The 24,804-nt window shown below is 35.6% G+C and overlaps 1 protein-coding gene across 2 annotated transcripts in view; it reads left to right on the forward strand.

Moving 5' to 3' along the window:
- Nucleotides 1-2,940: 2,940 nt before the first annotated feature.
- SLC41A2 (solute carrier family 41 member 2) overlaps nucleotides 2,941-24,804 on the forward strand; it is a 47,997-nt gene continuing 26,133 nt past the window's right edge. For both annotated transcript variants that reach the window (XM_075716775.1, XM_009483048.2), the window contains exons 1-5: nucleotides 2,941-3,495; nucleotides 6,184-6,291; nucleotides 12,334-12,405; nucleotides 13,272-13,416; nucleotides 15,310-15,456. In XM_075716775.1, coding sequence (XP_075572890.1) covers nucleotides 2,941-3,495; nucleotides 6,184-6,291; nucleotides 12,334-12,405; nucleotides 13,272-13,416; nucleotides 15,310-15,456 — 1,027 coding nt within the window. The remainder of the gene's footprint in view (nucleotides 3,496-6,183; nucleotides 6,292-12,333; nucleotides 12,406-13,271; nucleotides 13,417-15,309; nucleotides 15,457-24,804) is intronic.

Below are 24,804 nucleotides of genomic sequence, written 5' to 3' on the forward strand. Positions count from 1 at the left end.
TCCTGTGAGTGAAATAAAATCCTTCATTTGTTACTTCTCCACTTCTCAAAAAAAATACCACCACCCTCAAAAAAATCCATTGAGGTTGCTGTGGGTCTAAGTATGTGTCTTTCATCACAGACACTTTTACTTCTTAATTCTACATCCCATTCTTGAATTCTATCATAAAGTTTCTCTAATCTAGATGTTTCTTGTGACCAGCTGAAACTCAGCCAGCTAAAGTGATCCAAAGCTTTTCCCTCTGCAAGCTTCATAAGTAATGTACCACTTCCCGTTGTCATACATCAGTTGCCAACCTTCAGCACCCTAGGCTACCCCCTTCCTGAAATTTTAATTTTCCTCAGCTTCCATGAACTTCTCTTCTCTTTTGTTCCTCTCAATCCTTCTATAAAGCTCTTTGCTGTTGTCTTAGAAATTGATAATAGTTAGTTTGCTATTTTAATGATACATCTGCTTCTGCTTGTCTTTTTTTACACACCGTTTCTTTTACTTAGATAATGCCACCTTTGGGTCAGGAAGAAACAAAATTATCTCTTCTTGTTCTGTCTTTCTGTAGCACTTAACAGAGCACCATTTTGGCCTGTGGTTAGAGCTCCTCTGGGATAGCAGCAAAAGTTGTTTTGTTACTCGTAATTAAAGTGTATGGAAACCAGAATTGAGGCCTAGGAGTTTTTATGCACTTACGCTAAAAGGTTTAACATAGCACAATCCGCTACAGAGCGGCAAAAGATATTGCAGGAATCTTGGTTACTTAAATTCCTCTGTTGGTCTTGTGGAAAAAAGATTGCTTTTTCTTGCAAAACTTGACTTTTTTGTAAATCAAGCAATAAACTCCATTGCCATTTTTTACATATTTACTTCTTGGTCAGAGCTGGCTTGGTTAAAGCCATTGACAGAGGGAAAATCTTCATGTTGTGTCTGAGTCTTCTCTTCACTTACAAAACCAAACCAGGTAATTCTGTGACCAGCAGGACTTTTGAAGTGGATTTGCTGTGGCTGTATATGAGTGAATTATCCTAACTAATATATGAGGATGCCTTACAGCAAGGGCACAAATTTGGATCTCTTACAAGGCCATTAGTTACTAAAAGCTTGACATCTCTACTTTCTGTCAAGTCTATCTGAAATTGCTCCAGAAATATTGGATGACTTAAAAACGTTGAAACGGAGGGAGGGGAAGTATAGGGATCATAACATAAATGATATGATCTTAGGAACCTTGTTGTCTTAGGAAAAATAGATTAAAAATCCTCTAACCCTAAACTATTTTTATTTCCTGCAGTCTGTAAAAATATGTTTTCCCAGCTTTGCCTAGATACAGTGTCTTGAGCTTGTGGAATTGTGTTATCCCACATCATGCTGGACCTGCCTGACCTTTGTTTCTTTGATTATGCCAATCATTTACCTGTATTCATGGAGTCTAGTAATAAATACCAAAGTCAACAAAGCTTCAAGTCAAATGAAAATGTTTTTCCTTCAGTAAATTACCGTAACTATTATCACAACGTGAAAACTGAAAAAGAGGAAAGTGGCTTCTGATGGAGGAAATGTCAAATGACTTGAGGCTGCCAATATATAATTGTTTAATTTTCTACCATAATGGAAATTTCAAAATAGAGACAAATGCACATTAAATCACATTAAACATAAAAAATATATTGTATTTGCATGATTTGAAGAAAGCAAAACAAACTGACCACATTAAGTGTTAATATTGATCAAATAATTACATTTTAGTGGTTACTAGACATAAGAATAACCTGTCTTTCAGGAAATATCTGCAACCTACACCTCATGCAAAATTAAATTAAAATCTGGTTTTTAATATCTTTGTTTTAATTATCCTAACTCCTAACATTTTTTCTAATTTGCATTAAATTTTAATATGCCATATTTATGAATATAACACTGCAGGTTTATTTTTAAATTAGACCAATGTAAAATATTTAGACTAATTGGTCTGAATTTCATTACTGTCTCCTTTCGTTGATATTGTAGTATTTTATGAAAAAAAGTCCAGTTTTATTATGTATATAGTAGCTCTTTATATTTAACATAATTTATATGCTTGCTTCAGAGAAAATTCAGTTACTCTGCTTTTAAATTGACGTGCTTTTGAATTGTATGTATCAGTATTGGTTTGTCATCTTTTTGTGGGGATGGAGGGCAGGGACTGTCAACACGTAAGGCCTTTGCCACCCAGAATATTGCTTTGGGCTTACCACCTCTGATAGTGTTTTGAAAGTTAGGGTTTTTTTCCCTTATTTTTTCTGTTCTCCTTGCCATTAGCATAGAGTGGGAGGAACAACAGTGGCCCCACAGTGCATCATGTGGGCCCCATTTGTCCTGACCCTTGCGCCTTGCAGAAATACGTTTCTCTGTGGAGCTACTGCTTTCAAGGCCACTGGAAGTCTAGGACTACACGCAGTATCTGTCTGAAGGCTTTGACTTCCTGGGCTTTAAAAAGGCAAAAGTTAGGCCCTCACCAATTCACTTACAGTCCACATTGCTGTCTCTTTCTTTCACTGGAAAGTACACTGGTTTGTGAAACTTCCTCACCCACCAACTTTCCCTTTTTACCTTCTAATTTCTTTCAATTTAAGCAGTTGAATGTTGGAGGAGATTGGCATTTCTACAAATACTTGCTTTGGAAAGATACTGGGTGGTCTGGAAATTTAAACCAGTATCTTGTGTTTTCTGTAGAGTTAAAATATTTTAAAGCTTGAATATATACTTTTTACTTTTTTGCAGATCCAGTTTTGCTTACGGAATTGTTGAAGATCCAAGATCAATGAAAAAACATTTTTGCATGCAAAAAAGGATCACTTTGGTTTATCTGTTTTAAAATCACCAAGTGTGGCACTTGATGACTCATCTACAAGATTTCTTCACTGACATCTGAAGAACAAAGTGCTTTTCAACCTGTACTTCTGTAGCACTATGACTAACTGTAAAGGCAGATCTACCATCTCCAAAACAAATAGCAAAGTTCATGACAGAGAAGGTTTTGTAAACTGGACCATAAATCTTAACACAATTCAGTCCGATAAATTTTTGAGACTGCTTTTGAGTATGGTTCCTGTTGTTTACCAAATAAACCAGGATGAAAGACACAAAAAAGTGAATGGTGTCTGGCAAGATGGATTGCAACAGGCAGGCCACAATTTTAATGTTAGGTCTGAACAACACACAGAGTACCATCACTTCTCTGAACCAAGTTTTCATGGTAGTAATGGACACAGCCCATCTAGCTGTAGCCCTAAATATGGTGATTTTACCAGTTATAATTACTGTGATGGAATGGACACTTCAGAAACAGATGCCATGTTGCAGGAAGACAACCTATCTAGTGACGGTAATGAAGATATCATTGTGGAAGGGAGTAGAAAACAACCCAAAGAATCTAGTAGTATTATGGCATTACAGATACTTGTACCTTTTTTGCTAGCAGGATTTGGAACAGTTTCTGCTGGCATGGTTTTGGATATTGTACAGGTTGGTATTTGCTTTGGAAGATACTTTTTTTAACAGATAGTCTGTGGGGTTTATAATTCTAACGTGTGATATTGTAGATGTTTACAATATTGAAGAGTAACTAGGTCTGTGTATGGTTCTGCTACTTCTTTCCCCAAGCCTCATCTTAAACAGTTCCAATGTTTAATTTGGAGTCATTCAAGTCTTGGTAAGTGTTGTCGCTTAGCCACAGTAAGCTGGTGAATAAAACTGTTACCTTCTGCTTTAACTAAGGATAGAAATATAGTAATGATGCAAAATTCTGTTGACACTGGTAAATGTATATGTAGTCAAGTGGAAGTTGTAAGTAACCGTGATGCCACAACACATAGGAGTTTAAAAAGATTAGAAGAATTTATTGCATTGTCTCATCTTCTTGTGTGCTTTGAGTCTATGCAATTTCTGAAATACTGTGTAGATTTGGTCCATAATAATGCATATGGTATATGAAAATGTGCATTATATTCATATGTTATATGAAATTCATATGAAGTGATTGAGAGCTTTTTTGAATATTCAGGTGTATGTAAATGACTTTTTTATATAACATTAGGTATACTGAACACTCGGAATTACAAACATGAAGAGAAGCCAGATTAGCATGGTTTGTGGTTGCAGATTTAACTGATGATAGTTATTCAGGGTTAAGATAAAATAGAACTTTCTCTGAATTTTAAGATTTAAGTTTAATAATATTTTTAAAACCTGTGTTGGAGTACTGTATCGCTAAGACCCTACTGATATGGAATGTTTTTAGGACTGGTTTTTAGCTTAACACAGTTGTAGATGCCAGCAGCATTTCAGTGGGGTTAGAAGTAACAGTTGCCTATGAAATAATTCTTTGTGCAGTATATTTAAAGAAAATTCTGGAGAAAGTAATGGTTAAGAAAGGTTTATTGGACTAGCCTATTTTCTTGCCTTCTCTTTGTATTTTGAAGTCTATATTTACTTTTATTTCCTACCTAATTTCTGTTTTTTAAAAACCAGAAATTTCTTATAAATACAAACCTCATGGGTTCTCTCTTCCTGTATGTGTAGATTCACAAAAAATTATTCAAAAAATATCCAAACTGAAAGGCAGTAGAGAAATTAATCTGTTTTTTGTTTTGTTTTGTTTTGTTTTGTTTCACTGGATGATCTTAAAGGTCTTTTCCAACCTAAACGATTCTATGATTCAGCTTTAGGGTTTTCTTTAGCTACACTTAAAGATTTTACAAAGTTAATTTAAAGAGGAGTAGGAGGGGACCATCTTTGTCACTCAAAATCTTGAGAGAGTAAAGGAAGCTTGGACTTCAATCCGTTGCAATGAAAAGACACTTTTATACATCAAGAAAAAGGAAAATAAAAATTGACATGCAAACTTTACTGCTTCCTTGCACTGTTTTATGTCAATCTTGTGCTTTGTTCATTTACATCTTACCAATTTATTCTTTGTACAGATGCTTTGTTTGTATTCTGTTAATACATAATTTACTTCATGATACAGCACAATGATCAGCCAAAAGAGGCAGTTGTGCCTACGGCTCCTACTGGCTTCCAACCCAATATTTCACCTTGCCTTCCTTCCCTTAAGGGAATGTCAGTATTTGTGTAGCTGTTTTTTGAGCTGGATTGAGATATATCTTGATTTTTCCTTCTATATTACTTTTAATCTTTATTGGTTTCCCAGTCTGGCTCACCATGTGTGAGAGAGATGTGACACAAAGGCAAAAATAAATAGCTAGTGTCAGTACCACCTTTTTTCACCTTAAACTAAACATTAAACTGTGATGTCAACAGGATATTGAAATGTGACAGAACATGTTTTGAAAATGAAAATTTGAAGACAACAAAGCATTCTAAGCTTGTTTTTTTACAAACCATTTCATGGCTATTCTTTCCCAGTAGTAAATACTTATGTAACTTCACATATAGGAAATTCTCAGCTCTTGTTTACATTTGAGAACTGATTTTTTCTTTTAAATTAAATTAGTAATTTAAATAATTTAAAATCCCTGAATATAAAGATAATTTACAGTTTTGTTATTTTAGTTTAGTTAAAGTTGATGATTACCAATTAAATACATGGATTGACAGACATATAAAGTAGCACAGCATTTCTGTGCTGAGAACTCATCACAGACAAAAACTTATGGGAGAGTTTGTGTTTGCTTTATAAAATCTGGGTTTTTGAAAACTGTACTCTTCTAAATTTCACACTTAGAAGTAAACGAATTAAGAGAATCTTTTTTCACTTACAGTCTCTGTCCCTTTGACAACTAATTCCTTGCTGGTTTTATGTGAGGTTTCTACATAGCTGGAAGGGAAATGATGAAAATATTATTGTAAATTAAGAGCAGAATTCAAGAGCAGTCATAGCACCTCGTGCTATTTTAAAGTTATTAAAAATCCCTCTTCAAATTAATGACATCTTGTTTAACTAGGTTTGTTTTAAGACCAAGTTTTCTATCTCTTACTTTTGGTATTCTCATCTTTGAAGTAGTAGTATGCAGTCATAAATCTGTTTCATCTAGATAGATAACAGTTCTGGCTTTAGACTTCTAGATGCAATATAAAAATACTGATTTTTTAAGAGGCTTAAGTTATGAGTTACAGAATTTTTTGAATACTTTGCAGATGGTCTAAATAGAATTTTTCAAGTGAATTTTTCCCACTATATCCTTTAAATAGCACTGGGATGTGTTCAAGAATGTTACTGAAGTTTTTATCTTGGTTCCTGCACTTCTTGGTCTCAAAGGAAATTTGGAAATGACCTTGGCATCCCGGCTGTCAACTGCTGTGAGTAACTTTCTCTTCCCCTTTCCTCTTCAGATACATGTTTTAAATATTTTAAAAGGAAAACAAATCTTTGGAACACAGGTGTTTTATGCTTATGGCTTAATCTGGCTGTTACGGGGGCTCTTTAAGTCTGTTACTAGTTAAAAAGATGACCCTCTTCTAATCACACATCAAAGTTTTACTTCTTTGGTCTCTTCTGCATCATCATTCAGAACAGATAAAGTAGATTTTTGAGATTTTATGTGTGTATTGTGTAAGGTTAACAGACCTCTTTGGCTTTGATGGGGTTTGAATAGGCTAACAATATGTGTACATTTTGAACGCATTTTTCTGAAGACCATTTGAATGGCACCAAAATGAAGCATTGCTCCCATTGCTACTCCAGACCTTTGTTGATCAAACTGTAAGAAACTCTTTTGTAGCTTTTTAGCTAAATAATTTTATTCCTTTTTGTTGTTGTTGTTGTGGTAGGAATTTTTGGGTGTACTTATTTTTTTGTGTGTGTCAACGCTGTAGCATAGCATAACTAGGTCTTCTCTATGTCTTCTTTTTTGCGTATTTGTCATAGTTCTTCTCTACATCTCAGGAGATGTTCCATCCCTTCATTATTTTAGCCCGAGCAAGTCAGATTACCTTACCCTATATATTTTCTCTGTGTGTGGATAACTATCGTGAACAGAATGTTCTAATAACATGGCCAGACTATTTCTGGTACCTGAACTGGGTATCTCTGTATGACACTGCCTTGTGCAGTGTTTCTCCTTCGTAAGATAGTTCTTCTGTTCTCCAGCAAGGACCCCTCTCTCTGCCTGTTCCTGCTTGAACAAATCTTTCTAGAAAATGTTTGGTCAAAGGTGTATATAACTCCAGATGAAACCTCAGTATGGCTTTGTAGAACAGCACTTCCTTATTTCTCTCAAAAATTGCTCTTGAAAATTTCTAAGTTTATATGTGCTTATTTTCCTAGCAGTGTCAGATTTAGACCTTACAGTCACTTTGCGATCAATGACTGTGTCCTAGTATTTCTCCTTTTGTGGTATTTCCAGCTGTCACTCCCATCCTTTGGCAGAAATATTATTAGTCCATAAGTGCATGACCTTGCATTTCTGCTGTTGAATTTGATCTGTTTTCATTGCTGTAATCCTCAAGGTCATCCAGTTTTTGTATGATATTACAAAGCTTTATATTGACAGGGTCTCCCAGCTTTCTGTCATTAATAAATTCCATTGCCATGTTATATTGAGTTATTGCCCAAATGCACACCATGATGGACAGAGCCTTAGCAGTCCTATGAAGGTTTGCTTGTTTCATGCCCATTATAGAAATTGATTACTTTTGCCCCATATCCATTGTTTCATACATAAGAATTGACATGTTTTGTTGTATCATTGTCACTGGCAGCCTTAGCTATTCAGTCTTGTTTTCTGGTTGCTGTTAATGCTCTTACTTTTCTGAGTATTCTTACTGTTTCTTAACAATATTTTGTGTTTAAACCTTACTGCCTTTACTGTCAGGCATGAATACTTTTGTCTTTTACCTTCCTTTTTTTTGTGTTGACCTGTGGCTTAATTTGTTCCTGACTGGTACAGTTTGTGGCCTGAGGATTGAAAGTGCTTGTATTGCATAGTGAAAAGTACATCAAGTCCAAGGTCTACCAGTGCCTTACTGAAGGCTTAAAAAAAGAGGATCAGAATCAGCTCTGCCACTTCTGCTTCAGTCAATGGGATCTTTAATTCTGCGTCTCAGTTGAGCTTATGACCTTTGCCAGATGACAATTCCAGAACTTCTTCTCTGGTCCAATCAATGGCTGATTTCCCCATCCCTACCAATGCCATCCTATTTGTGAACCTTGCAGCTCTCAGGGGACATTTGGAAAAGGGTCAGGCAGACCCTTTTTCTGCACTGGGAATCCTGACCTCAGTTCATATTATCCATCAACTGTTACCAAAGTCAAGAAGTTGATCCCCCTCTCACGCACACGGGTAAAGGATACTGGAGTTTCCACAACACTGGCTGCGTGTTCAGTGGTTCACTAAAGTTGGCATCATGAGGTTCAGGTTGCTCCCCTCAGCCCAAAATGGCATTCTTAAGAATATCCCAGTAACAGTGTGGTAGCATGATCTGTAGATATCTTGAATGTGACTTTTCAGAGCCAGTTTGGCCATTTGAAGTCCAAGCTCCTACCAAGACTCAAACAGCCCATTCTGAGAGGGCTTAGTTTGAGGAGTGTTACCCGTGTCACTTAGCACTGTCATTAAGTCTCACCAAGACACAAATCAGCTGATGCTTCAGTGGCTTTTACTCAAGTGTGCCATGAATGCCATTTACGTCTGTCTTGGCCAAATCAGGTTAGCCAGCTCTGTTCACGTCCTATCACCATGAAGGTTAATTAACTGGCTAAGAAGAAGTGAGTGAAGTATACATTTCTTCAGACAGTGCGATGTGGCATGTGGGACTTCCAGTTTCTTTGGCATTGCCCAATGTCACGGTCACAGCTCCACTGGCACCGAGCTATTTCCCAGCTTTGCATTAACAGGCTTGTGGGTTTGGGGTTTTTTTTTTTTTTTGGTGTTTGTTTTCTGATGCCTCTGATTTCCTTGTATGACCTGTTTTCATCAAGAATCATGACAGAGCCTGGACTAAGTTACACAAGTGATTGAAATACTTTCCGGAACTTCCTTAGTCATATTGCAAGTTCATTGGATATCCTTCATGGGGAGCAGGTAGAGGCTTGTCACAGTTTGGTGAACATTCTCTCTTTTGCCAGTGGTGGATCTAATTTGTTCCAGCTGGTGAGGAGCTCATCAGTAAATGGTGCAGTGTGTGTGTATGCGCATGTGCACAGTACACTGGAGATTTAAGAGAACAATACTGTAGAAAAAAAGAACAGTACAGATCATTATCAGGATAATGCTAGCAAGACTGTATGTAGTTTATACATGTGCAAAACCAGAAAAAATGGCTTTTATCTTGCAAAGAACCTTCCAACTTTCTCTTATGTGTCTTTTTTCATGCTCAACGTCAGTTGCAATGTGCACAGCTCTGCGAGCTGGTGGATAGCCAGCAGCATCCCCCAGAGTGCTACTGCAAAGACAAACAAATACACAAGAACTCAGTAATGTTTCTAATTGTTAGTTAAAAAAACAAAACCAAAACAAAAGCTATGGAAACCTGTTATATATTACATGTAACTTCTTACAGGTGACAATTTGGGCTTAGATGCCAGATATGAATTTAAACTCCAGGACAGTTCCCTTGATTGCTCTGCTTCCCCCAGGTTTTAAAAACAGGTGCTGTGTCATATTGTGTCATTCCTTGCTGGAGAGTTTAATCAAAAAGCTTACTACTGGACCTGTAATTTCTGTGCCAGTTCTCTCAGACTTCTGTGAAAGTGGTTATTCTGACCCTTGTATTCTTTACATTGATTTCATTGACCCCCTACTCTCTTTAGCCATCCAATCTTTGGTCCTGTCGTCCTCATCCTAGGTGAAAACTGAAGGAGTATATTAATTCAGGGCATATCTAGACAGTTATTTGGAGGCAGTTGTATGATTAATCTTCCTTTCTCTGACCTAAATTTGCATTAGCTGGCTCCCCACCAGATACTGTCTTTACAATAAATGCAAGACTGTGCCCTGTGAATAGCTTTACCTTTGAGGAGGAAATTTCTAACATGAGTTCAGCATTGGAGCTAATTCATACCCTTCTTGCTACATTAGCTTATAATTGCATCTGAATTTGTAGACATGTCTATGCTGTTGGGGCTGTAAGCTAATTATCTTTACTCTATTGTAATTATGTAGTCAGCCAAAAAGTAAGGCCTTGTTAGCAAGTTTATGTTATCCATTATACATCTGGTTTCAAGTTTTGCCTGATCACCTTTGTTCATCTTGTTGCCCAAATTCCTACTTTAGCTGTGTGTTACTGGTCACTTACAATTTTCCATCCACTTTAGAATCAGTCATTTCACTAAATCTGTCTCAAGACTGTGTTTTGAATCTACCTCAGGGCATAGCTTGTACTTCTCTTTGATGTTAGTGTTAATGTAAACCATTCTCCCTCCCCCCGCTACTGTGCTGGCATAACTGTGTGAGGTGTACTTAGGTCAACTGCTCATTCAAGCACAACATTTATATTGTGTGTTTTGTATTCTTCAGCTTTGTTCTGTAGTTTGAGTCATTCTCATTGCCTCGGTTCCCACTGTTGCCTTTCCTCCTTATTCCTTTTTCTTTTTTTTTTTAAGAGGAAGTAAAAAAAGAAACCAACCCAACACCAAAACACCACTAATCGAGACATCCCTGTAAATTTATGCAGACTCTTGTTTTGACTGCATGTTATCAGGGTTAGGCATTAGCAATAGGACTTTACAAACTTTTTGTTTAGGTCCACCTATTCCACAGTATCACAATAAACTTGGTCTTACTTTGTGGAAATCTGCAGCTGAAAGGAGTTGTCCTGCTCTTTTTCTCCCTTCCAAACTCTAAGAGCCTTTGTGCATGGTTACATGGTTGCATGTAATGGATCAGATCATTTTGTAGAAGATAAATGGTTTTTGCTCCCTGAAAAAAAGCATTTTCCGTCAAACCAGCAAGCAGATTTATGTTGCCACAAACTCACTCATGGAGCTGGTAGATCTGGTTCAAGAAGGAAAACGTGACCATGTAGATGAAAGTAGGAGAGAGAAGAGCTATGCCATTTGGCAGCAGCTCACTTTTAGGCTGGATGAAGCATTCTGCAAGATTACTGTTTTAACAGGGATTTTTTTGGATACTTTTCAAAAACTTCTTCAAAGGAGAAAAAGAGTGAAGCTCTCCATAGCCTGCCATTTTGTTCATTTAGCATATATATTTAAGAAGGATGCAAAGGAGATTCTTATCTGCAGTTCCTTAAATATTGCTGTAATATTGAAATTTAATGCATGTATTTGTGGAGCTTTGACTGTGTTTTGAACACTAAAATATTTATAGTGTAGATTGAGATAAAGTGTCTTCTTATATTTCTAAGTTTTTAAGTTAGCATTTCTTTTAATACTTTGTTCCTTGCAAGTCACTACTACTACAAAATGAAACAAAGTGGAAAAGAAATGGAAGTAAAACCAACTGGAAATAAATTATCAAAAGAGGAAAAAATATGTGTTAAGACTTTCTGTGGTTTGAGAAATATGTTATCTTATAAATTAGTGTTCTATAGGAAAACCACTAAAACTTATACTCAACATGTAAAAAATTGTTCAGTTATCTCAAAAAGGAAGTTATTTCAAATATAGTCATACTGCAGTGGTATGTAATGTTCTTCAGATCTTGTTCTCTAACTCAAAAAAAAAAGTAAAAGTAGGAAATACATTATAAAAGAGTATGTATGTACTTTTTCATTTCTTTGAATAATTTATTTGCTGTCTTTCCAGCTACTGCCTTAGGACTGGACTTATTTACAGCACCATAACTCTCTAGCTGTATTGTATAAATGAAAAGTTCAAATACTAAACAGTATTAGATGTGGTTTCTGATCTTCTGTAAGCACTTGCACTTCCTCTATGCAAGTAGTTTCATTGCAATCAATTAACACGCTTGCATGAGAGTGTGTGTGTCCACGCATACGTATTTACACATTTTCCTATTGGCTCATAGAATTTAAGGGCCGTAGAAACAAGTTCAGTCTAAAGTGACTGAACACTGATTAAGTTGCCCTTCCAGCTGCTGATCTAACCAGCATATATATATTTAAATCTAATCATCCACGGTGATGTTGGACATTCCTGGAATGCAAGGTGGCTAGTATATCTTACACAGTAAGCTAATGGTAAACAAGTTACTATGTAAACCTACATCAAGTTTAGCTACTTTTTGATAGATACTGTAAGTACAATTTAAAATCAACAGGAATGCTTGACTTGAAAAAAGTATAGCTTGGTTTTTAACTTGCTTTCAGAATGTGTCTTTTTTGTATCAGTTGAATTATTTTTGGGTTTCTGCCTTATCAGTGCATTTTCCAGTAATACAATTTTAAACCCAAATGTCTGAAATTCTTTTGTAATTTTGACAGGTAAATATTGGAAAAATGGATTCTCCCATTGAGAAATGGAACCTAATAATTGGCAATTTGGCCTTAAAACAGGTAAATATAATGGGCTTATTTGATAAAGTCTTGTAAGTGAGCAAAGTTATTGAAAAAGTCCATCACAAACATTAGTAAGTATGGAGATGGACAGTGTTAATAGGAAACTAGCTCTACTACACTGGCTCATACTTAACATATAATGTTTGCATGACTGATATTTTTTTGAACAGTGTAGTTCTCTAAAACAATATGAGCTTATATTTATCAGAAGCAGAGCTAAAGTATTCTTTGTGACTGTACCAAGGGTATTTTCTTTTTAATTTTTCTGAGAGAGGATCTGAGGATGATTAGAGAAAAAATTCAGGTTTGGCAAAACCTTTTAAATTTGACCTCTCAAATGTTTTCTGTACTGTATTTGCATTGGATTCAATGTTTAAAGGAAGTATGTGATGGAGCTTTTGGACAATAAACAATATCTTAAATAGCTGGGTCATTTGAGGAATGTTTGTTCTCCAAAGTAACTATTTATTAAGATTAAGAACTGTTTCATGTTCATATGTTACAATACATCATGCTCAAAAAATAGGTGAAGTGTTTATACAGTGACTTCACTGTTTTAAGCAGCCTTGGGACCCTTTTTAGGCATTTCAGCTTTGGCTCCTGGTAAATCCCCAGCTCTTTTCCCTGATTTTACTTTTGTTATTCTTGAGTCTCTGAAACGCTGGTAAAGCCTTTTCTGCTGGCTTAAGATTTCTTCTTGATCATCCAAGGTTATTGTCATCTCTACAAAATGGGTAAGCATGCTCCCTTTACACCTCACAAATAAATGTAGATAGGAGGAGAGAGTAACAGACAATGATTCTGTAGTCCTTGTAAGTCTATCAATTATTTTAAGAATTGTTCACCGTCTTTTTCTTTTCCAGGTTCAGGCAACAGTAGTTGGTTTTCTGGCAGCAGTGGCAGCAGTTATATTGGGCTGGATTCCAGAGGGCAAATACCGCTTTGATCATTCAATCCTTCTGTGTTCTAGCAGCGTAGCAACCGCCTTCATAGCTTCTCTTTTACAAGGTAAAAATAGTATATATGTTACTTTTTACAGTTATTTAGTTTTCTGTGGATGCTGAATGTATGTTATGTGGCTATCCCTTCAAAATTTAAATCCAGTAAGGTACAATATATCTGAAACACGGCCAAGAATAGGATGCCCTTTTGCAATTTCCATACAGGCCTGCATATTGCATTCCTCTCCTGTCATATTCTTTGAAAAGGTTTGATTTGCATGACCTCCTGAACATATCTAAACCAAAAAGTATGGTTTTTAGATTTTTCCTAATATGGTGGACAACTCATTACCCCTGCTTTCTATATTCATTAATGTACAAAATATATTCTTAGTACTAGACAGGTAGAACTTATTTGTAATTAAGTTCAAGTGAGCATGGCTGTTAGCTCAGCTGAGTCCAAACTCCCTGGTTGTCCATGCTGCTTATATGTTAGTTTGTGCTCTGCTTTGTATCTGAAGTGAACAAATTGGCTTGTTATGTGAAGGATTTAGGCCAAGTTCAAGTCCCCCTCTACAAACAGTGCCAATGTCTGTCTGGAGCCATATGGCGTGATGAATTTAATCTTTCCAATTGTCAGGAAACATTTAACCATAAAAGATGGTACTTAATGGACATGAGGGGGGAAAAAAGTACCTCTACTTGTGATATATACTTAATGAAAATACATAGTCAGTAGTCTTAATAATAGTAAGTCAAGTAAAATGTTTAACTTCCTTTTTTTTACTAATTTGATGTGCTTGCTTATGTGAAAATTACAAAATTGTTAAAGTTTTGCATGGAATTAAGAGCACACACTTTTTTTAGTGACTGCAAAACCACTGAGTTTGATCACATGCAGAATTAAGAGCAGTGAGAGAACTGGGGAATATAAGTGCATTTTTTCCACTTCTCATATATAATTTGGACATCAAGAGAAACTTTTGTTGTTATCTGGTGATGAGCCAGCACAGGAAATCACTTTCTAAGCTTTATCATCCTAAACAGGTGCCTTTGAAATATTGTGATCCTACATGATCATGTCAGTTCTTTCTTTTGAGAATTTCATGGAGTATAACTCTTTAGGCAGTTTCTCTGAAAGTGAACTCCTAATGTAGCCTACAATACATAATATTGCTAAAATACATGAAAATTATAATACCAATTTTTCCAAACTTCTTTAAAATAACATAGAAGATAGTATACACTGTTGAAGCTTTTATGTGTATTATATGATGAGAGGGAAATTATTCAGGTTATGCCAAAGAAGACTGTTAATAACAATGTGAATTTTATTTGTAGTAGCCACTTGCATTCTGCAGGGAAATGCCTCTTAAAAAGTTACTGTTGCTGTTTATGGGAAAAAAATAGAAACCAACATCCCTAATTTAAAATTTTTTAACTGTGTAGCAAGTAACATTTTTATATGCTATCTTGCTTTTAATTTATGATGTAGCTTCTTGATGTTTGGTGCTAAGTCCAGGACTGGACATCTTGCACAATATCTGATGTCAAAGTATTTAATCTTATGTTATTTTCAGCCTACTGTAATTTAAATTTCAGTCAGCTAAAGTTAATAGGGTGTAGAAATAATACACTGCATATTTTTTTCTTCAGGAAATGTCTGATTTACAATTTCAGTAGTGCTAATTCTAGTCATAAACAAAATAGTTCATTGTACAGAAGTTTCTTGATTTTTTTTTTTTAGTTGCTTACGGTATGTTTTTTAATATATAACCTCATTTTTAAAAATGGCTAAAACTTAAAAATATGGACATCAGTCGGGTGGGAAGAACAAGCAGCCTGGGACAGAAACACTGACTTCATATTTATCAAGTTTGAAATTGCCACTATCTTGGAATTTTCTGTGGAGTTACAACAGTAGATATGGTTACTGTACTGTCGTCTTTGTTGAATCTAGGTATAATAATGGTTGGAGTTATTGTTGGATCAAAGAAGACTGGTATTAATCCTGACAATGTTGCCACTCCTATAGCAGCAAGTTTTGGAGATCTTATCACTCTTGCTATACTAGCATGGATAAGTCAGGGTCTTTATACTTGCCTTGGTAAGTACGTTTCTAAGCGTCTATGTCTCCCTAGGAACCTCTTCTGGGTTAGGAGGGTGGGGAGAAGGCAGGGAGGGAGAGGTTTAGAAAACCTTTTAGTTTCCCTGACTCTTTTGTCAACATTTATACTGTTGAATGATAAATGTTGGGTTGCAACATTATGCCATGATCTTTTTTTTTTCTTTTTTTAAGATGATAGAAGTCACTAACCACAATCTTGGCACAATCTACTAATATCTGAAAGACTCACAGTGTCACAGTCAATCTACATGTGAATTAGAAACTGTAGTTGCTGAACTTACTCTGCTTTCTTGTGGGGGGGAGGGAAGCTGTCTTCATCCAAGTTTTCTTGAATGCCCACCCCTAAGTCAAATATTTGCTTCCCAGAGCCCTTTTGAATCATCTCCTCTTGCATTAAGGGGAAGGAGTTGAATTAGCTATCTTGATAAGCCGCTGGGAGGGGAGTTCTGCTTTGAGAATTTTTTTTTTTTTTGTTAGGGTGTGGTTTTAGACACCATTCAAACATATCTTGAGCTGCAGCTATGCCCAGAAATCAAAGTAACAGTAATTTAAGTACTTTGAGTAACAATAGCAAGTCTACAAGTATGTATTCAAAGAAGTGAAGTCTAATTTTAGATAGATTTGTGCTTTGTGATGACTATGACTTTTAAATGAGTCACACAAAGACTATTGTGAGTTTCCTTCTGATTCCTTCCAAGTGCTTTCCAGCTCCCGCTGCAATACCTTCCAATACCTTCCAATATCAGTTTCCTCAGCTCTTTCCTATCTCTTGTTTCCCTCACAGTGTGACACTTCCATGTCTCCCTCCTGTTCCCTATGCCTGTGGTTGATTTTACCAGCATTTCCTTCTGCTTTTCAGTAAACAAAGTAACCACTTCCAGCTTCTCCAAATAGTGGCTCTGCCCTCTTCTGTTTTCTTTGTTTTGTTTTGTCTTATAAATTTAGTGACTGTATTTCAAACATAAATCTGCTAATTTAGCTGTAGCTTTCTTCAGAAGAGCAGTTCTGCCATGAAAGATGAAAAAATGTATAACCACTCTGAATAGCTAAGCAGCAAAGGAGAAGCCTTCTCTGATTACTGGCTACAGAGGGCAATGATCTAACCCTACTTCATGCATTAATTCTGTCTGTCTGTTTGATCACATGTTTTTACTGTTTGCTTATTTTCCCACTAATAGCTATGAACAGGTGAATTACACATAAACAGCTCCAAACTAATTTTCTTATGAATTACTTCTTTTTTTCAGTCTGCAGTTCTTCTCTTCTACTAGTTATTTGCATGTTTCTATATTCCCTTTGAAACTGTTTTTCTGATTTCTAGGACCTGTACTGTCTAAATCCTACTCTTTTAAAGGAACAGTCCACTGAACAAGGTTCATCATCACAATGTCTGCTAAAAATGAATATGCCTATAATATTATTAGAAGGATGCTCAGATAGTAGCTGATGTAATGAAATGCTTGATTGTCACAAAGGAGATCAGAGCTTGGAAAATAAGAATGAGGAACTCAAACCCCAGTCTTTTTCTTCCTCTTTCTTCATCTCCCCCATGAAGAAACAAAAAGTGTGAGAACATTTTCTCACAGGAGGAGAATAATGTTCAGAACAACATTTAAAATTAAATTATTGCTGCAACTGACTCCTTCCATAGAAACTATTTAAAGTATATTGTGTTTTAAAAGACATAACTGTAGACAATTATAATATAGTATACCACAGGCCAAATTTACCAGACATGCTGATATCACCACATATATTCTTTAGATCTATGCTCATTGTTCAAGCCTTTTTATGTAAAAATTCGAGCTGTTTTGTGTAAGTTTTACAACATCAGTCAGAAAACATATCTAATAAGACTCAAGCTACCTTGGTGTGACTTGCCATTTTGTTTCTTAGTTTTCAACTGATTATTTTATATTTTCAGTATTTGATTTTTCATATTTAGAAGGTGTTGATGTGATGTCAGCTTAAATGTGTCAGTGTGCAATACAGCCATTTTTAATATTTTCTATATTTTTTTAAATGTAAATTGTATTGTTTATTTTATAACTATATTTAAATACTTTATATTATATTCTAATAACTTATTTCTCAAATACTTCCTTTAGATACTTCTTTTAAGGAAGTTTATAAACTTGCAGTGAAAAGAAAATTAGTAAAGAATTTTTTAACCTCTCTTCTTTCTTTTCTCCTGATGAGAACAGAGAAGAAACCTCTATTCTCATGAAATTTGGTGTCTCTAGCTAATGCTAGGACTGGGATAATAGCTCATTAGAGGCTGTTTATCTAGATTTATTGCTATGCCCAAAAGTCTTACTAGACTGGAACATTGGGTTATTCTGCTTAAAATAAACTTCAGGTCCCAACAGTTGATATGTTTGATTGGAATTCAGTTGAAAATTAGGGTTTATGCTACTCAATGAAGTGCCAGGGAAGTCGGTATACCAGCTAGATGGAGAGGAGTTGGTTAGGAGAGAGTTAGCTAGGATTCTTGGCATATACTAGCTATCTGGGTAGGTGTGGAGTTGGAAGAGGTTGCCAAATGTGGGTTAACACTGAGATTAGATTTGGGGTTAGGGTTACGATTAAAACTTACTCTTGTCAGGACGGTGTCTGATTTGAAATAATTAATGCTAGATTTCAGGCTTTAAATGTTAACTAGTAAGTATTTCAGATGAAGTGTCTTAGAAACTTATGCCCTATAGGTCAAACTTCATTTTAGTTTTTAAAACTTTGCTTTGTAAACTACATTGTAATGAATAGGCCAGTGATTTTTTTCATTTGTTTCCTAAATCTTTTCCTTACAAATATTAGTTTCTTATGTATTTGCATTGTAATGGTCTCTATATAATTGCCTAAGTTGAACCCATATGACTCAAAGACGGTAAGTCATTAATACTGAGTCTTACTGTTTTTAAACAGCTTCCTCTACTCCTTTCCATTTTCTTTTAATTGTGGCCACAGACAAAACTTAGTTGCATGTGCTGGTATTTTAATAGTAGCTGGATTTTAATAGTAGTCACATTTGTCATTTTTAAATCAACATATATTATTTCATGAATATATCTAATACTGCTTCCTGTCCTTTATATAAATTACAGATGTTTCTTTTTTTTTAAGGAGTAACTAATTACTGCTAATATTTCAGTTTCTCCAAAAACATGTTTTGTTTTGGTTTTTTTTTAAACCTAAAAAAACCAACCAAACAAAAAACACTCAACCCCAAAAAGAAGATGGGAAAGAAACTTGGACTTCTTTATTCCTTTCACACATTTCCTGAAATTTGCATCTCTAGTTACAGATGACCTAATGTATCTCAGAGGAATAAAAAAAGAAGTAGGGCCAGTTTGAACTGATCCTTTGCTACTTTTACAGCTGTCATGGCCACTCACATTTTCATCAGCCACTGCAGCTGAAAAGCAGATCCCACACATGTGTAGGGGGAATGATTAGTGCACTCAAGTATGCGTCTAAGAGTTACTCCCAATTTTCTTTCTATGTGGTCTTCTGGAAATACTACTCTTTTGGTAATATATGTAATTATCTAGTTACCGCTAAAATGGCTGCTTCTGCTTTTTATATCTTTTTCAAATGTGTTTGTATTTCTTTCTCTTAGGAAACAGAGTCTTTCTAAAGTAAGAACATACCACAAAGCCCTTGGAAATCTGTGGTTTCCAAGATGCATGTATTTGAACCATGAAATAGTAACAAGGGATAAAAGTATGGAGTAGCTTCAGCTCAGGAGAGGTATATGAAGTTGTGAATGGCAGGGAAGAGGCATTCAGAAAATGATTAGGCAACAGATTAAAAAAAAGTTAAAGAAACTTTTTTACACCAAGATGTGATCGGGATGTGGAACTTACTGCCATTGATGTATTAAGAGGACCAAAGTGATTTCAGAAAACTAATTGGATAAATTAACCAGAGGAAAATCCATTGAGGAGTATTGAACAGACAGATGCAGACAGAAACTTGAATGGTGAAAGCCCTAAGGCAAACAGCAGCAGAAGCTGGCAGACCACGCTGGAAGAAGCACTGCTCGAAACTTGTAATTTTCTTTTCTTCTTTCCACAAGCCTGACCTGTTGATCATAGTCAGACAGAGGATACTGGACTAGATGAGACCTTTGGCCTCACCCAGCACAGATGTTCTTATGTTCTTTCTATTGTTCCCTTTTCTCAATGCTAGAATAACAAGCACAATGGGAATGTTATAAAGAAACCCACAGTTTATGGGTTAGTAATGAAGCAGGTGGGATTCACCTCTGAACTGTATTCTGAATTAACTGTTTTCCCCTATGATTTATTAGCCTAACTGCTCAAATGTACTGAAACAGAAGTGTAAGTTTCTGGCTTCTCTCTGCATGGGAAGAGTTTTTTTTTAGATAATGAGACTGGAAGGGGGAAAATTATTTATGTACAGGTTTTATGCTTGTCTGTAACAGAGCTGTACACCTGTGCTCAGCCTTTGGTTTGATATGATGCTTCATGGCATACCCAGAAGAGGCAGGGACAAAGGACTGTAGCATTTTTACCTAGGCTATGGCCAGATGAAACATCTTGTTTGGCCACCATCATATATATATAATTTCTTAAAAGTTCATCTAAGTGTTTTAAAAATAATGGCAAAGCCGTCAAGCATGGGTATTTAAATAGCAAAAGGTTAACAGTTCTTTTTGCCTTAACAATTCCCTTAAAAGAACTGTATGTGAATCATTGTATAAAGAGCTGGGGGAAAGCACTAGAGGGCTCCCCAGGACCGTCGCTGGGACCCGGCTCCGGTTCCTCCATCAGAATGCTCTGGAACAGAAAGAGCCCGTATATTAAATGTGGAGGTCCGTGTTGCTTGTCATTTGTCAGTAATGATCTGAAGACTTCATTTAAAGCTTTCCCTTTTTCTCACAGAATGCGGCTTAAATATATGCATTTATCCCTCGTGCATGTTGGATCTGGGTTGAGAAGACACATTGTGTGATTCACGTTATTATTTACAGGTTCCTACCAGTTGCTTTGAAGTGGTATATTTCCAATTTGCCTCTAATTTCTACTAGAGGTTGCATTGTTTTTACTGGTACTGCACTGAACAGTATGTCACAGTAGATACCCTGCACAAGGAATAAAACATTACGCATCTGAGTTCTCCAAATTAGAAGATTAATTTATATCACTGTTTACTAAAGGGATGAGGGCTTAAAGTAAATGAAGATCAGTAAGGACTCAGTTGAGAACCTTGTCTCTTTCCTCTTCCCTCTTTCCTTTTTTAATTTAAGGTCACAGTCAGAAGTTCATTGATGAGTTGAGTGCTTTTAGGAGTTGATCTTCCACTGTTGGATGGTACAAATCCTATAGCAGAGCCAGGCTGAGCGAGATTCCTTTTACCATGTAAGCTATCTGCTATAAATCTATCAAAAATGGTGTGAAGTGAGCCCTGAAAGAGCAGTCATTTTTTCCCTCTTCCCATTCTCCAGCTATGTAGAATACATTTTCTTCTTCTGTGAATTAAGTATGAAAAGGAAGATGGCCCACCCTTCCTTAAAAGATGCATCTCAAGGTTAACGTCTTTTTAGAGTCTTATAGTAAGGTGTTCTACAAGTAGAGTCTCCCATAGCTAGAAAAAAAAGTCCTGCCCTCTCTTCCCAAGAGTTAGACTGGAGCTAACTAGTTTCATGGGTCCTGTAGGTAACTGGTGTCTGTCGTTGCTCACTTGTGACAGATTCTGTAATATAATTCTAAACTATTAATTGCTTCGGTAGTTCTGTTTTTAATTAAACTTAATAGACAGGCAGTAGAATTTGAAGTTCTGGTAGGGGGGAGCTGCTGCCTTGCCTTAATTTTTATGTCATCTTTGCCTTAAAAAACCTGGTCAGAGTGAATTTCAGTTGTCTGGTCTAAAACTTGTAAACAGATTAATATGTATACCTGATTACCTCCTTGATTAGCAGCATGGGTTGGTGGCCTATTTATTTGTTTATTTATCATTGCCACTAGCACTTTAGAACAGAGTAGCCCAATAAAGTGCTAGTATATTATCATAGCAGAAGCTTTTTTAAAAAAATAATCTAATCTTTGGCTGTGTCCTGTCCTTGGAGATCCTCCACTCCTGAGAGCCACTCCTGGGTTTTGTTCTTTTCAAGAAGAAACTTATGACAGTATTACAACCATGGGGTAGCTTTTGTAATCCAGTTCATGTCCAACTCAATTTAAAGGACCTGGGTATAAAAGCTATTTTGTAAGTTTTCTCTGTACTTTTCTCCACGGTGAAATTAAGACATTTATACATGCTAAAATGTTGAACAATAAGGCCAAAAAAATTAACTCCTCTCACTTGGCTGTTGACTCAGAGGAACAAACCTAAGCCATTGCTGAGTAGTCTTGAAAGTGCTATCTTAGTGTGTAAAAAAAAAAAAAACCAACCAAAACCAACCAACCAAACAAACAAAAAACCAAAAACCCACTGGTTGCATTTTGTTTCATGTCATTGTGTTTTTTATTATATGCACTTTAGTTTTATTGCTATAAAACCTCTTGAAAGTTCATCTAACTTTTGCTTTGTTTGCTGTAAAAATGACAGCTTGTGTCATTTTATGGATGCATATTTCCTTTTTTCCTGTAGCTGCTATTAACTAACTTAAAATATGTTTAATTCAACTAGTGAAAGTTTTGATAATCAGCCATAGGTTAGTCATGCTTTCTAAGATTTGTAAAGATGCCCTTGCTTCTGGCTACTTGCTGACTTCTGAAGTGGTCCTGTTGCACTGCAGGTATAAATCACATTTATTTTGGTTATAATTCATGAATCATTATACACGAGCAAGACTGTCTTCTCATCTTTTTTTCCTGTTTTTTTTTAAACTTCTTACAAAACATTTCTGTGGCATGATGACATGTGTATGTGTATTTTATATTTTACATAGTTATTATTTATTTAGAAGGTACCTATTAAGTAATTCTTGGTTAGTATTCATTGTTCATTTGCTGGACTGACTTCAGGTTTATCTATATGCACTGGGTTTTTTCTCCCCCAGAAGAAAGGAATTACATGATATACTATACTTTACTTATTTTTAGTGTTCTTTGTAATTCTTGGACCACACTCTTGGACTAGCTCTCTAAGCTTGGAGACTGGTGCAGCTGGTTAAATACTCCCCCTTTTTTCATGAACACATTCTAGCAAGTTATTTAAGTTGTTAGTGGGATTAAAAAAGAAATTATTGTACAAGACATACTTTTTTTAACTTTAATTTCCTCTCCTGAATTGGTAGAAGTCCAGTAATAAAGAGTACAGTGGGCTAATTGTTGATGTACAAGTGAAACAATTTCAAAAATTAGTGACTAATTAGGGTACTGCTCACCAGTGCATCTGTATTTTGCTGTTCAGTATTTGTTTGCAACAGAGAATCTTTGCTGACTGGCAGACTTCACCTTTTAATAAAATTGGCAACCTCTCCAAAAATGTGGCAAAGACTTGGAACTTATTTTGTGCCCTTTTATGTTTTACTAAATATACTACATTAGAGCTGTTCTCTCATTCTGACCTTTAAATCAGTTATTGGGCATCTGGTACATGCTAATGCCTCACCTCGGTTCCAAATGAGAGGAACAGGCAGAGAAGGAGAAAGAAAAAGTAGCAGGAATACAGTACGATTTATGTCTTGGGAAAAAAAAAAAAGAGAGGGGAAAAAAGAGAGGGGAAAAGGAGGGAAGTTTCAAAATTTTAAATAAATACACGTAGAATGAATGATGCTTTCCCATGTGACCAATTTTAGTGTACATAGGGATCTTTCTTCATTGCAAGTGGAGGGAAGGATGCATTTACCCGGGCAGTAAGTAGTTCAAGAACTTTACATCAGTGCATTTTTGTCTTTTTTATTAAGTTTGATAAAACAAAACTATAATTATCAAATAAAGGAGTCAGGTATTGTGTGTGCTCTTTTGAGTAAGAACTCTACATTAGGCCCACCTCTTAGTTCACAGAAAGACGATAAAGGACGGGAAAAAGGCACCACAAAGGAAGAAGGAGATAACATACTGTAGAATAGTTAGAAAAGGAAGAGAAAAATCAGTTCTCTTTTGGGCTTTGTCTCATTCTCATTCTAATACCCTTCTACTTTTAGCTTACACAGTGAAAGAAAGGTACCTTAATATCTTTTCTGCTGGCTCTGCTGCAGAGGTTGTTACCAGTCAATGCAGAAGGATAGTAACTTCTAAAAACACTACAGCAGTTCTTCCAGGAGTAATTTTAGCTCCACCAATATAACATCAAAGTAGTAATTGCTTGAATTTGCAGTGTTTGTAATAAGCCATAATATATGGGTGAGAATACTTTTTTATATACAAAATATTCTTTGGTAAAGTGTTTGTGTGTTCTACATTAACTACTTCAACCTGTTAATTGAAAATGTATTTTGCATTAAGACTTGTCCGAATTCTGAAGGTTTAGACAAAATGTATTTAACATGAAATGCATGACCATATTTCTCATAAAACTAAATATATGGAAAAGTGGAATGTTTGCATAGTTTTCTTATATATGTATATTTGCTATTAGGATAAATTTTCCATTATTCACCTCACTGTTGAATTAGGATGTCTTGGATCACTGTAATAGCTTTTGTGTGGATGGGATTATAAAACCAAGTAATCCGAAAAAAATAGTATTCTTTCTGTGGAGGCAGTCGTTTGCCTTAGTAGCTCAGCTTTATGATGGTACTCGCTGGTGTTTGCAGTTGTGTTCCTATGAAATACGGTGCAGTTCTGATGGATAGGTGTAAGCAGCAGAATTGTGGCTGTGAATTTTCAGACTCAGACTGGTTATAAACCAACTGAGCTACAGATATAAATGTCTCAATATTACACATTGTGCTTGCATAATTTTAGATATGCTATTTCTGGGAAGATTACCATATTATCTGTGCTTTGGGAAGAAGGGGGTGTACATATGCTATGAATTTGTGTATAAACAAGATGCATTTTCAATATATTCAGTTTCTTTTTTTTAGTAGATACATTACAAAACGATGTTTTATATTCTACATCCTTACTGCATTTATATCATAAAGCATCATACAAAAATCCTTTTCAAAATTCCTACTTTGCACAGATAGTTCTGTCTTTGAGAAAATGGGAGATGGTGATCACAGATGGCAGATGTTAACCATCTTGTTTAGTGCAGTAGTTGAAACTTTAGGTACAGTAGTGATAAAGACTATTAAAATTCCTCAATTGCATGATGTAGATTATAATTTATTTTAGAGTTCTAAATTAGGAAAAACTTTAGGAATGTCTTGAAAGTAAAACAGGTTGGTTCTTTTTTTTTTCTATATTATTT

This window comes from Pelecanus crispus, chromosome 1 (assembly GCF_030463565.1).
Source record: "Pelecanus crispus isolate bPelCri1 chromosome 1, bPelCri1.pri, whole genome shotgun sequence".
NCBI lineage: Eukaryota > Metazoa > Chordata > Aves > Pelecaniformes > Pelecanidae > Pelecanus > Pelecanus crispus.